Source organism: Pelecanus crispus, chromosome 1 (assembly GCF_030463565.1).
Source record: "Pelecanus crispus isolate bPelCri1 chromosome 1, bPelCri1.pri, whole genome shotgun sequence".
Lineage (NCBI taxonomy): Eukaryota > Metazoa > Chordata > Aves > Pelecaniformes > Pelecanidae > Pelecanus > Pelecanus crispus.
This window is the reverse complement of record NC_134643.1, coordinates 3,644,509-3,659,544: the sequence shown is the minus strand read 5'-3', so window position 1 is coordinate 3,659,544 and position 15,036 is coordinate 3,644,509. Positions and strand designations below refer to the sequence as shown.

At 45.9% G+C, this 15,036-nt stretch overlaps 1 protein-coding gene across 1 annotated transcript in view; it reads right to left on the bottom strand.

Moving 5' to 3' along the window:
- PLXNA4 (plexin A4) overlaps positions 1-15,036 on the bottom strand; it is a 427,136-nt gene that overhangs the window by 57,865 nt on the left and 354,235 nt on the right. The window contains exons 12-15 of the mRNA XM_075727571.1: positions 12,038-12,189; positions 11,276-11,393; positions 5,741-5,877; positions 3,895-4,062 (exon numbers count right to left, since the gene is read on the bottom strand). Of these exons, the coding sequence (XP_075583686.1) occupies positions 3,895-4,062; positions 5,741-5,877; positions 11,276-11,393; positions 12,038-12,189 (575 nt within the window). The remainder of the gene's footprint in view (positions 1-3,894; positions 4,063-5,740; positions 5,878-11,275; positions 11,394-12,037; positions 12,190-15,036) is intronic.

The following is a 15,036-nucleotide window of genomic DNA, read 5'->3' as shown; positions in this document are numbered from 1 at the left end:
TTATTATTATTATTATTATTATTATTTATTATTCATCTCTGCTGATTCAAACTAGAAGGGATTTTGTGTCTTTACTCAGCTGAGATTTTTACATGTTCCAGATGTATCAAATGTGTGTGCATATGTACAGATATATGAGTGTGCATATATACATAAATCCTTTTATTTAATCAACTAAATCTGTGCACACAGTTTTAAACCCATGTGTTAAAAATTCTGTATTTGGGTTGGAAACCGAGCTTGCAGGCTCAGACCACTGTTATTAAGCACAGCCACATCACCAGATTAGAGAGGGGCCTTTTCTCTGAAAAAAAAAAACCAAAGCAGTTGTGTTTGCTGAAGACATGAAATCACCCCCAAACTCTCTGTGGCTTGCAAATCAGGCAACTACAACTGTTGCTTGCCTTTGCATGAAAACCACTAGCCATTGCCTTTGTGTCTGCAGGTGAATACCCAGTCATGGCCACTACTTGCCCACACTGGATCAGAGCCCGGAGAGATGCCGCTGCCCAGCAAAATAACAGAGGTGCCAAGACTACAAGCTTTCTTAATTTAACTCCTTATTGTCCCAAAAGATCTGAGCATAATTTTCTGTCTGCAGACTCAAATAATTGCTGGAAGTAACTCAAATCAAACCCAGATCAAAAGTATTAATGGAGCCTCATGAAAGTCTAGTTACCTGCCAGCCCAGTGTGACTTTCTTTTTTTTTTTTTTTTTGGCTATGAGAGTAAATTAGCAGTAATCTTTTCTTTATTGTCTTGGAAAACGGCACTTGAGGTTTTAAGCCAGGCTCCATACATTCATTCACTAATTTTGCAAAGCTGGTTTAGTAGCAATCATCTATCCCTCAAAACAGCTTAGCCCCACAGCCAGGAGTGATGAATCAGAGAAGCACAGTGGATTTTCTGTAATGAATCATACCGCATAACAAATATACTGAGGAACAGCCTCCTCAGTCTATCTCCAGATCCACGTGTCTTGACTAACTTATTTCTTGCTTGATTCTCAGGACTGGAGTTGGCTGCACTTTCATCCACCTCTGCGTGGGGGCCTCACTCTGATGCTTGTCTCCATTATGACCTGCTGGACAGAGCTCCACAGCTAACAGTTACAGTGCTTAAAACTGTTCCCGACACCCTGAACCACAGTGGTAATGCTGGATATTGCATCTTCTCTCTATGCACCCTCCTCCAAGGTTACACCCCTTTGGAGTGATTGAAAAGTGCAAAAGAAAGAGGGTGAAGGTGGAGGTGGGTAGGTCTGGTTAAAATTAGGCACCTGCTGCCACTCAGGTGGATGCTTTCCAATTTCAGACACCAAAGAGAGCAAAGGGTAGAGGTTGTACCTGAATGATGAGACAGGTAGAGTCCCCATCATCCATCCTGGCAGCTACACACCCTGCAAGTAAGCCGGCACCTGCTAAATGAGCACCTCTTCTAAATTTCATAGAATCATAGAATCATAGAATCGTCTAGGTTGGAAAAGACCTTTAAGATCATCCAGTCCAACCATTAACCTACACTACCAAGTCCACACTAAACCAATCAAGGCTAGACTAGACTAAACCATGTCCCGAAGTGCCACGTCTACCCATTTTTTGAACACTTCCAGGGATGGTGACTCCGCCACCTCTCTGGGCAGCCTGTTCCAATGCTTGACCACCCTCTCCATAAAGACATTTTTCCTAATTTCCAATCTAAACCTCCCCTGGTGCAGCTTGAGCCCATTTCCTCTCGTCCTATCGCTAACTACTTGGGAGAAGAGACCAACACCCACCTCACTACACCGTCCTGTCAGGGAGTTGTAGAGCGCGATAAGGTCTCCCCGCAGCCTCCTCTTCTCCAGACTAAACAACCCCAGTTCCCTCAGCCGCTCCCCATCAGCCCTGTGCTCCAGACCCTTCCCCAGCTTCACTGCCCTTCTCTGGACACGCTCCAGCACCTCAATGTACTTCTTGTATTGAGGGGCCCAAAACTGGACACAGTATTCCAGGTGCAGCCTCACCAGTGCCGAGTACAGGGGCAAAATCACCTCCCTGCTCCTGCTGGCCACACTATTCCTGATACAAGCCAGGATGCTGTTGGCCTTCTTGGCCACCTGGGCACACTGTTGGAATTTCCTTTATGCTGGGAGGTGGGACAGGAGATCCAAGGCAGCAAGCAATGGGATGCAGAGTCTCTGCACCCCCGGGCTGGGCAAAGCTTTGCCAATATGCCTGAAGCATCTCCTTGGCTGCTTCTTCATCTCTTGCTGGCACCTTCAGCAGAGAAACCAAGAAGCAAATGGACTCTGGAGAACTTCTCCCCCTCACCCCTTAGCTAGAGCTGAGGCCAGGCAGAGGAAGGTCCCTGTACTGCAGCTTTCCTGGAGATAATAGGGGAATTCACTCTCCTGGGCTGTCAATCTTGCACCATTTTACTGGCACTGAACTCACTTTAATAAGAAAGGGAGTAAAGTGATTTCTCATTTCACTGATAACCTGAACTCTGACTGAAAATAAAACCCCCAAATGGAAAATCCAGACACTAAAGCTTCAAGCCCAATGTGCAAAGATTCAATCCGGCTAAATCAGTAAATTCCCTCATGGTAATTAAAGGCACTAATTGATTTGTGAAAACATCTTCTGGATGGGAGCTGAACTGGGGGGATTTACAAACCCTGCTCCTAATCCCCAGATACTCCAATCAGTCTGGTTTGACAGGGGAGCAGAGAGCTGCCGTGGATGAATGAGGGGAGACTAAGGTTTCTTATTTTGTATCTTTTCGAAGAAATACCAGTGCATTTAATGATCAATTTCTCTCTTCCCGAGGCCATTTCTGCAGGCTTCTGAGAGCATTTGGGTATCTCTTTGACGCTTTCCACAACCAGGGCAAATGCTGCTCTCAGACACCTTCACATGAACCCTCTGAATTCACCAAAGCAGCATCAAAATGGTGTGAAGAGAAAAAGGGAAACTTAATGAGGAGGAAGGCTGTTTGATAGGGCAGGGACCAGGGCTCCCTTTGTGTTTCATCTCAGGAGACATCCCTGGGGCTTTCACGTATGACAGCCAAACAAGCAATGCTTAGTCCTAAGCCAGCAAGTTACATGAAGGCTGTGGGAAAGGTAGGAATTGCTGCTTTCAAACCCAAGGGAGATTCACTCCTCTAAGCACAGTTATGACATTTATGCCTGGGTTTAAGAGATCAGTGGCAGGTCCTGCTGCCATGCAAAGCTGTGGAGCCAGCCCAGTGGGGCCCAAAACACAGTCATGACCAGAAACAGTAGGAATTGCAGCTTTTAGGGATACAGCTGCATAGTTTAACCAGCCCCAGTGATCTGTAATATCACTCAGACAGGGAGCATCCTGGTGCTGGAGATAAACCTCAGGCTATAGTAATGAGGGAGAAAGCTTCAACACTAGGTTGGAGACCTGCTGCACCTGACTTTGTAGTTAAAGCATGAAGTCTCCAAGGCAAGCTTCTGGTGAGCACTGGAAGCTGGATTTTGCTGCATTAAGCCAGGAAGCTTTGCTCTGCTAGTGAGGAGAGGGTGCAGGATCATTTAGACTTGGACCATGCAGGGTTTGTTTGGAGAAAGGACCCTGCTCCTGTCCATCCCTCCCCAGACTGTGGAAATTTTCTGCCAGGGGTACACATGAACACAGGCACACGTTGAGCACAAAGGTGTTACAACGAATGCACAATGCACTGCTGGCCTGTTAGGTCTTCCAAGGAGGCAAGTCCACCAGCGCTCATGGTTCTTGGGCTCTGGGAAGTAGCTCTGCACAAATCTATTTCTTAGTGAACACAGTGCTTGGAAAATACTTTTCTGTATCAAGGACCAACATGAACACACCAGTGCTGCATCACAAAATAAAGGGTGGTTGTAGGAGGTATCCATGGGCTGCTTACCTGAAGATGCTCCACTCAGGCTCAATCCTCAGGATAGTTGGATCCTCCACATATTCATACTGCAACTCCTGATGTATCTTGGCCTTGTCCACTCTCACGGACACCTTCACCTTCTCAAAGCCTTCATCTGAGGCAGTGGTGTTACAGACAATGTGCTTGGTGGATCTCCTGTGAGCAGAAGCAAGCAAATATAAACCAGGTGCTACTAACAGCAAACCAATGGTGCCAAAAAGAGCCCAGATACTTATTCTTATGTCCTATGACCTTAACCTGTGCACTGTGAAGTGGTGAAAACACACTGTTACAGGAATATGTCATACATGTATCTGAGGAAGTGACATTGCCTTTTCACTAGTTTAAATAAAACCACAAGAGCCATCAGTTCTCAGGTCTCAGAGTGAAAACTGAACCCCAAGGGAAGTGCAAAACAGACCTCCCTCCAGAAGTATTTTTGTGTGATTAATACTTGACGGATGTTTCCTTCCTGCCGGCAGACATATGCAGCAGCAGCTCATAAAAAGGGGTGTTTGCACCTCAGCTTTCCAGTCTGGGATAATAAAGCTTACTTTGCATTAGGACTGTAAGCCTTGTTTAAGTGCAGTTTGCAGTGTGCCTGGGACCTTTGAAGGTCCTGTGAGAACACATAGAAGGTGCTAATATAGTGGGAAGCATTTTGTGATTATACTCAAAGAGGATTCCGCATAAACCTTTCCTTTTGGGCAAGGCTCAAAACCAGCTCCAGGTCTGAATTTTGCAGTGGCCCTTACCTTCCATAAAGAGCCAAAAATCCAGGCTCCAAACAGCCTCATTCTCCCCAGTCCTGTGATTTGTGACGCAGCCTCATCTTATACCCCTAGTAATGATAAAGCAGGGTTCACCCTTGCCTTGCAGCATGGCACTCACCTTCACGGACTGCACCCTCCAGGTGCTCTCCAAATCCCCCTGAAAGACCATGCTCAATCCCTCCTAAAACTCCCCAGTCTTTTCAGTAATCATCTCCGAGCAGCTGAGGTTCCCACTTGGCCTTTTAAATCACTAGCTGTGACTTCACCCTCCTGAATTATAGATGCTGAATCCCACCATAGTCATGACAGGCAGCTAAACAGGATCCCCGGCCAGGAGAGGGAAGGGCATTGCCCCAAGACAGTGGTCCCACGTCTCCTGTGTATGAGCCCTTCTCCTGCCAAGGACATGCTGGGAGAAATGTGCCAACTTCATCTTCAGCCTCCACCGATACTGGCAGCAAAATGTGTTGTTCTGGATAGTTTTGAGCTGTGGGAGCCCCTGGGAACGGGATTCAGGCTCATTCTCACAGGGATCAGGGAACATTCAGCAGGTAACACTGACATTAAGTCTTTCTGAACTGCAATTGAACAGGAGCCAAACCAGAGCCGAAATGTTACAAATCATCCATTTATTAGCACTACAGGACTATTGTGGGATAAAAGGGAGGTGTTTTAATGCTTAGAACGCATGTTGTCAGATTTTCTTTGTCACCTCCGCTAAAGCAGGGACATGAAAATGAATGTTTTAAATGACATACTCCCAGAGCAAGAAGCAAAGCATGGGACCGTGGAGAATTGTAGTGAAATTTGACAAGGGGCCATGGAAAAAAGCACATCAAATACTAATCAAAACAATGAAATAAATCCTATTCTCCAATCCTAAAACATGCACAGTGAGGTTGCACACAGTGCAGAATGCAAAACTCCCATTGCTGAATAGACATGGCCACAGGCAAAAGAGGCACATGAGGACAGGGTGTCTGGGCTGCAGAAGTCTCTTGACTATAATTGCTCGCATCTTTCAGACTCAAGCACGTACAGTAGGAAGGACTCAACTGTACCTGTAGAAGAGGCAGGGTTGTCGCCCAAAGGTCACGATGACATTGCTGCCCGCATTCAGGTTGTTGCCTGTAATTGTCACCTGTGTCCCACCTGACACTGGTCCCCGCTTTGGCTTGAGATCAGAGAGAGTCAGAGTCTGTGAAGGCAAAGAGTCATGTTGAAAACACAGCAGAGGAGCATAAGTACCTTCCCTCTCTTGTTTTAGTGATGGAGAGAGGTAGGCATCCCCGGGGGTTAATCACGTGTTAGCTGGACTTCAGAAGACGACCATTTCTTCAACCAACAGAGGAGCCTAGAGTGACTCCAGTCCTATCATAGACACCCTGCTTGAATGCCAAGTGTGGTGGAATGAGTTCAGACCTAACCCTGTCTGTTCTCCTCACCCCTGCAAGATCAGGCCTGTCCTTGTACCCACTCAGAAATACACTGTGCTTGCAAAGTCAGTTCCACGCCTGGCGCAGCTGGAGCCGCGATTTCCCATCTCCACTGCTTGTTTGTCACAGCTCAGGTGTCTTTTTGCCATCATGCAACATCACCTCTGCAAGATAAAGCAGGTCTTGAATTGTCTGATTGGATCTTAATGAGGACTCTCTACTTCCAAACTGTGGAGTTCACAAGTATTGAAAATGTTCAGGTCTTCAAAAGATTACTCTAAACCCTATTGATGTGACAAGGGAACAGAACCTGCTGTATGGCTCGAGAGGGATGCCTAACCCCCGTGCCGTGCTCATAGGCTTTTTCCCTGGGAAGGAGGAGAGCTGTGGTTCAGCAGAGCATCTGACCTCATGTCTTGCCTCTCCCCCCTGTCCCCTGCATGACCGCAAATCTTTCTCTTTTTCTTACCAGACTTGGATGCCGAGACAATCTAGTACTGCATGAATGTCCTGCACCGATACAGCACAGCAGTGCTTATGTTGAGTTGTATTCTGAAATACTACAGCCACAAAAGGAGCACTGTCCAGATGAACACCTTTTTCCTTTTTCTGCTGATTCTCCAAGACTCTTTTCCAAACATAACACGGTGCTGTGTTAATATATCAAAAAGGAGCACAATTCCTTTAGGGGCCCCAAACCTCAAACTTCTTTTTCTTACCCTCCTGCTCTCCCTTCTTCCCAAAATCAAGATAAAATACTTGCATTCTGAAGGCAGAGATCACCCTGTTACCACAATGCAGAGAGGAGACATCCATTTTCAGGGAGAAATTTGGAGTTACAGTTTATTCTTTCATTTGCATTTTAATAGAAAAACTTTCCACTCAGTCCCAAGTGAAAAGCTACTATATGCATTTAAATGAAGATTATTTTTCCCCCCTCTCTTTAAGAATGATGACACAAATGCTTGAAGCTCTCCTCAGCTCCTGTGAACGAGCAGGTACATCACACAGTCACCTTATTGAGCTTTGAAGACCATTAATCCGTGTTTATAAAACTGCCTGACACACATCACAGCTCTTTCACACGCACAGAAACCCCTCTGTCCCTGTCCCCCTCTAGCTACTCATTTTGAAAAACAGCGGCAAAGCTTCCACTTTGCTTTTGTTCAAAATGCAGCTACCGCTTGGAGAAAGGGCTGAACATGAAAATCAGACATATAGCTCTGTAGAAAAATCTGTTGTCAGAGCTGGACACTTCTTGTGTTTAAACTTGACTGGTTTTGACCTGATGGTTTGGAAACTGTTTTTATACTTTGCAGGGAATATTCTCTAACAGCTATTATTGGGATAGAAGATGCAAGAAGAGTGTGTAGAGGCAAAAGATGCTCTTCACTATGTAGTGCTCCTCTATTTTTAGGGTACCACCTCAAGCTCTGATGGCAACTCCTCTGTAATCCCTTATTGATGGCCACCCCTACCAGTGCAAATTACTGCTGACCATGATGGCTGCTGCTGGGAGTTGACCTCCCGCCTGGGACAAAATGGGTTGAGAATGGCCAACTTGGTGCACATAGCTCACACAACAGCACTGCAATAGTATCTGCTTTACAAACCTTTGAGGAACATTTGAGTTAAAGACCCAAAGTCGTTGTCCCACTCCTGGATGGGTTTACTGCCCTCTCCTCAGAGGTAGATAAACTAGCCATGCCCTTTTGAGGATCCTCACAGACCAGAACTACATCAGCAACGCTCCTTGGCAAAGCATTGCTGTGTCTCGTGCCGATCTCACAAAAGGATTTGTGGCTAAGCTTTCAAAGTTGTGATAAACCATTAATTATTCACAGTGGTCTTCATAAATATTGCACAGCATGTTTGCAGTAAAACTCAGTCTTCAGACTATTTACCATTTCCTTGCTGGTGAAAGGTGGTGGAAAATGCAAGGGGGTCTCGTGGATCTGTAATAGGCTGAAGGGGACAGTGACAATGAGGGAAAGAGGACAGGGAATCTTGTGTACCTTTCTAGGAGCTTGCCTATTTTTCTCTGCTCCCCAACCCTTTACTTTCTTCGCACAGGCTGCCCACAGAGCTGTGTGTAAACTGATCTCATGGTTCATGTCAAGACCTTGGCTCCCACTTCATTCCTCCTAGGGACAAGGGCAGAGCAAGATGTGACTCACACACAGCTTGTGCACCTGGATTCCCTTTCTATAGGTTCAACAGGAGCAGCAGGAGGGGAAAGACTGAAGGGAGATCTGTTGCAAATGCTCTCCCGGGACAAGGATTTTAGGAGCAGACCCAGAAGAGGTGCAATCAGAATAGCCCTCATCACCTGCACTGAGCCATAATATTCCCATCCAAAGCCAGAATACAGGCAAACGTGCTTCAGCATCTGAATTGAAAAGTGAAGGGATTTTTTTTTTTTTTAATTGAAAGACCATGGCAATAATCATAACAACAAAATAACTTTTTTTAAAAAAATAAGAAATTCTTTTCATTTAGATTCATCATAAATTTCACTTCAGCCTGTAACCAAATGCTTTGTTTCCCTTTTGGCTTATTGTAGTCTCTAATGCAATTTGCATTTTTGATCATAGATGAATTTAAAACAAACTAAGAGCATTTTTAATCTAAAAGTTCTGGTTAGAAATGTGGAGGAGAACTGTTCTAGCAACTCTAAACTAAGCTACCTCTTTTTTAAAACACTGAAATTAAATAGTCTGTTGAGTTCAAAATATCATCTCTTCCAATTCTTGCAGGAGAGGGGAAGGCTGAACCTATTGGCCAAATTTGACCCTGTTTTTCTTCAAACCTTTTGAAAAGCAATTTTCCAGAGGATGTACTATGCATCAGAAAGTGACATTTATCTCCCATGCAATGCCCTTCCTTAGTTTTCAAACATCTTCTTTCCCTTAAAGCTGCCACCCACCATTGCAGGATGCCAAGGCATGTTGTGATGCCTGCAATAACATCTCTACCCTCCTGGCAGAAGTATCAGAGGAAGTCAAGCCACACCAACGAACACAACTCCCACAATGAATGCAAAGGACATGTGAGAGGGCATATGACGGGCAGGCTGGAGAGCATCTGTATTTTTTTCTGTCTAGCACAAAGGTATCGAGGTATTCAGCAGAGAAAACCCTGTTGACTTCATGCTCATGCATGGCTGGGATAGCTGGCAGCCAGAAAGCCGGCAAGCAGAGTGGAAAAGCTGTCACAGATGGACACGGATGATCAAAATCGGACAGTAATTCCAAGAGTAGCAAAGGTGACATGCTGAAGTGTAATGTCCTGGAAAGAGCCCTTCTGTCTGCCTAGTGGGGGCTATCTCTCAAGTTGTTTCTCTGCCCCCACCACCATAGCACCTGAGTGACATCAGAAAGTACAGAGAATAGAGAAATTTCTGTAGCTCAGGGGGGAAATCTAAGATATTTGCATTCATTACCAGTTCACTTTACCATAAAAAAATGCTTGGGTAGGTGAATAGTTTCAGAAAAGACCCATTCCCTTGCAAGAGTCGAGAGCTTTTGATGGGAACAAAGAGACTCTATCATCTCAAACCTGCACAGATCTGAACAGATCAAGGCCAGACAATGCTTGCGTGTCCCCAGCAAGGGGTCTTAGAGGAATAAGCAGGTCTCTTGGGCAAGGAGCATCATCAGAAAGCAGCAAAAAAACAAGTGGAGTATACAACGTGTCTGGCTCTGCTCCTCTCTTCCATGAGGCTTTCACCATGGCAAAGTGACAGTCTCAGGCTGAACTTGCACCAGTAGTAGTGCGGAATCAGGCCCAGAGCCCCTCCGACTGCTTTGCAAGCTGATGTCCCAGACTGTGTAGCAAGCCAATTTGCCAGCCCCAGCAGTCTCTCTAAAAAGAGGAGCAGTCTCTCTAAAAAGAGTGCTGCCAGCCCACATTGAGTGGAAGTTGTGCATGTGATCCCACCGCTCATCATCCCTAGGGACTTTTGACTTCATCTCCAAATTCCTCATGGCTAAGTCCCCTCTCCAAACCACCCACCCTTAAAAGCTAACTGAAGTTCAAGCTTGCTGGCATCTATCGTTTCACCATGGAGCATCCAAAACAGTTGTCCACTTGCACTGAGCCCCAGTCATACTCTACAGCTAACCCATAGCCTGGCTGGTGAACTGGTCCCTCCTGATTTAGTGCTGCTGGGGTGCAGCACAGCTTCTCCTGGAAACCCAGAAGACCACCTAATGAAAACACTCCTTGAATACTACATCTTGCAAAAACACCTGCCACTACTATGGTGACTGCCTGTGGTACAGTAAAGGGGAATTTTTGTCCTTGCTAGCAGAAGGCCATGGGTTTTGCACTGACCCGACATTGCAGGATCTCAGGATGTCTCTCAGCTTGCCATGGCTTAAGCTTGGTGTCCCTGTGACCACAGGAGTCCCTTGGCCAAGGGCCTCGTGCCCGACCTGCCTGAGCTCAGCGCTGGGGACACCCCACATGGCCAAGGGCTGCCGCCCCGGGCAGGCACTGCCCAGCAAACACCAGCCCTTTGTGTGCCCGGGCTGGGCGCTGGGCAGCTCTGCCACGGGTGCTGGGGACCGGGGAGAAGGGAGAATGCAGTGGGGAGAGGCAGGATAAAGATATTCCTGGGGACACCCAAGAGTGAGGAGGAAGAAACTCTACCATGAACATCACACTCCTCCTGCTGAAGACCACAGGATGGTAGTGACTATTGGCAACCCCCACGTTTCTCCTGGAGAACACTGGTGCCTTCAACTGTAAGGGCCTGGAGGGATGCTAGCAGGGTGAGCATCACACCCTGGGAAAGTAAGATACTAAGAAAGTTTTTTTCCTTTTTCCTTTTTTTTTTTTTTCTCCTCCTTTTTTCTTTCCTGTATAGCATTTTTAACTATTAATGAGGAATTTCTGTACTAATTTGGACCATGGCTGTATAACTGTAACTGGACTAATAATTTGGACTATTATTAGACTGTTAAAACATTAATTAGGCAAGCTATTTTTGCTCTTAACAAGATTTTGAAAGGAAATGAAAGGAACAACTTGGTGCACTCAGAATGGCAGTGAAGAGCTCAGAGGCTGAATATGGTCAAGGGCAATGGATAGATGTGGCAAAGGGGACCAAGGCCTGAGGACCTTCAGGGCCAAGGATAACTTCTCGCAGGAGCTTACCATAAAGTAGTAGAGCTGTGAAGACCTGGCCATGAACTCTGGTTTGCACTCGGCCACGCAGATTTCCACGAATCCGGCATGCTGGCTGGGCTTGGCCTCCCCCATCTCACATACTATCCTGTGGAGAAAATATGAACCAGAAGCAAGGTTTGAGGGATGGTTTGGTGGCCTGTGTAAGATGGAATTGGAGCAAACAGCCCACACTGCTGGGGAATGGACTGTAGACTTAACCCATCCTTTTCTTTCCAATCCAGGATCCAAACTGTGGACTAAGTTATTCTTTAAAGAGTGGTGGCTTTTGACTCTTGGCAGTTGGTGAGATAAATGCTTAGCTGGTGTAAATCAACATAGCTTCACTTAAGTATACAGACAAATGCTGGGCTGAGGTCTGACCCCAGGGGTCCCTCTGTCCTCCAGCCTTGCATGGTGGACAGCTTTGCAGCTGTGAGGCTTAATGATCATTCCTGCATGTGGTAAGCTGCTTCGCAGGACTGCTGCCCCTCAAACTGGAATTGAACACCCTCATGGTGGCCATTATGTGACAAATGGAGGATAACTTAGGGCATATGCCATGAGGATTATCTAAATATGCAATCCAAATACAGTAATAAATGGATTATTAGCACCTGAGCTGTGAGGAATGGCATTGTCCATTCCTCACTTCCAAGGTTGGGTGGAATGGACTCCTTAGAAGACCTTACAGGTAGCAATGACTGTTCTTAGGTGTGCTGTGGCCCACTGTCTGCCTCACACCCAACTTACTGTTCTGCTGGGATGTACCCTTCCACCAGTGGTTTGCACTCCACTCCGGCCACTTTGACGTGAGATGCAATATCTCTGAACTCCAGCCCCAGATTCTCCCCACGGATGGTCACTTTGGTCCCTCCTTCACGAGGGCCTGTCACTGGATTGATCTGGAGAAACAAGCCAAAAAAGGAATAACCAAACCACCTATGTAAAGACATCAGCATCCTCTCAGGTGAAAGAAGAGGCAATATCAGGTCTCTTTGTGACCACTAGAGACACTCATAATTATGAATGCTGAACAACCGAGGGAACAAACCTATTCAGATACATCACTCAGTCCAGTTCCCCTGCAAATACACATCACACATGCCCCAGCCTCAGAGCACACAAAATTCTGCCCTAGATCTCATTTACTCTCTTTTAACTACTTGCAAAACACCCAGAGATGAGTAGGAGATGTTTTCTGTGTAGGAGCAGGGGTTTCTTGTGGTGCAGCTGAGCTCTGCACTTTTTAGAAGTGTGACATGGAAAGGTAGGAGAAGGTACAGTGGAAAGAAATGGGAGAAAGAACAAGAAAAGGACACAAATTACTTCAGCCAGTCACTTTAAATCCTAAATTCCTAGCCCAAAGCACATGGAGTTTTTGATCTGTTCTGGAGGTAGCTATCCGTCATGCATCACAAACTCAGCTGAAAATGTCCACCTGAAAAAAACAGCTGATACACAACAGAAACAGCATGTCAGATTAGGTACGGAGTAGGTGGATGGTGACTGAGACAGCAGCAGCAACTGCTGTGTGCCAACACGTATTTCTGAAAAAGCTCCAGCTGCCCTCACAGGAGAGCTGGGACCAGGGGAAGGGCAGGCATGGGAACACGGACAGCTTATTTGTGGGGTGGGAGACCCCTGAGCCCCAGCATGAGATGAGTGGCTACCCCAACCATCCTGGTGGCTGGTAGCATGATGTTTGCATCCCAGTCTGCACCTTCACCAGACCCTAGCAGGGGTAGGATCACTGTGTCTTGCTCAGCAGCAGCTGTGTTGGAGAGCAGAGCCAAAGTACCACCCAAACTCCACAGCTCACCTCTCCCTTCCCATTGCAGAGCCTCACCCTACACCCAGAGCTGTCTATCCCTGTGCAACATTTCTGGCCCATGCAAAGGGGGTGTGTACATGGGAAAGCATTCTGCATCACATCCATCACCCTCATTCAGAGCCAGGTAGAATTTAGCATTGGAGTTGTCTCCTCAACATTGAAACAACACAGAAACCATGGGGCTGGCCCTTAATTATCTCAGTCCTGCCCTTCCAATTATTCACCGTGCCCAAATGCTTTGCCATACAACTGGCTAGTTGAATGGGGCTTCAAGCGTTGCTTTCAAAGGGTATTCCCTGCTGCCCATTCAGTATGCCATGGCTGCCATCTGCCAGCATTGGCAAGGCTCTCTCTGCAGTGAAGAAGGGGGAATTCCCTGTCTGAGGTCCGTACCCGCCGGCCGGTGGCTCTGCCAACTGGGAATCTAGGGCTGGCAGCTAGACCCCTGTGTAGCAGTCAGACTGGCAGGGAAAGTCGAGGCACTGGCACAAGCAGAGCTGCTCTAGACCGCTTCCCAGCACTGAGTCTGGCACCAGGGTTAGCCTAATTTCCACCCAGAGGCCAATTTTTAGAAGGTCCATCTTTAATAAAAGGAGAGAGACCCTGGCACCTTTAGGGGATATTTTATTTTTGGATATTTAATTTCAGGTGCTGTGAACCACCTCCTGAATGAGTGTGTCTTTCCTCTGACTATAGAGGGAACAAAACAGAGGTTAACAAATCAATAACACAGATGATCACAGACAAGTGCTCGGGCCAGTAGGGTTGTGTAGCATAGACACAACCTCTATGCTGCACAAGATCCCTGCAGCAGCCCAGTCTCAGGTCCAAAAAATAGACAAATACCACTTGAGCCAACAAAATCCGAACCATGGCAGACTTATTCCTACTCCAAAAGTCAACAACATACTGAAGTCCTAAAAAGAAAATAGCACAACCTTCATAAATCTGACAGGTGAAATGATTTTTCTGGGTGGGTGGAGATTTGGCCTTTGGATGGTCTGTGGTAATGAGATGGATAGGCAAGTAGAAAATGGGTAAAAAGAGAAAGAAAGAGAGAGGCATTGGTGGTTATTTTCTAGGAGATGAGGAAAGTATCTTAAAAAATGAGAATGAAAATAAAATTTCTATTCCAGGAGAAACCAGTACTGATCGTCTCAGCTAGGGATTCAAAATATAAAATGAACTATTTTCCAAAAATGACAATTCCAAAATATTTTTATTCTGAATCATTAATAAATATCTATTCAAGCAAAGTTTTCTGCTTGAAATACTTACTTTGCTGATGTCAGTTAATCCTCTCCTGATGAAATACTGTATGAATGATGCTGGAAGGCTAGAATATATCACCATACCAAATGCAATCTAATATGTACTCAAAATGAAAAAAGAAGATAAACTAAAGTTCCCATATTTTTTTTCATTTCCTTATGTATTAGACACACTGTGTAAGAGAACTGAGTTCCCCATGCAGTATTTTGGTTCTGTTTTGTGGTATTAAACTTGCCATCAAAAGGTTTTTACTTGCTCTGGTAAGAAAGGTGTCTAGTAAGCTAGGTCTGTGGTTAATTAGGGCTCACCTATGCTTGAAAGAGCTTGCTAGCATGGGCAGTACATCTCATAGCAGGTCAAAAGAGGATTTTTTTTTCCTCATATGACTAATGTCATTACCCTGAATAACAGAGGGTGTAGAGGTGAAAAGGAGCATCTTGCTAGAAAAGTCCTTTCCTTTAGAGCTAGGGGTGAGTTTGAGACAAAAGTTTCACTGCAGAAGTCACAAAAAGCTCAGTGGAAACATTATCATTCTCCTTCCATCTCTGTCTAAAGCATGAGATTTTTAAAAATTCTTGCTATGACTCAAAAAGCATCTACAGGAAACTTCCTGGAGTGAAGCCAGCACAGCACCCCTGAACCCCTC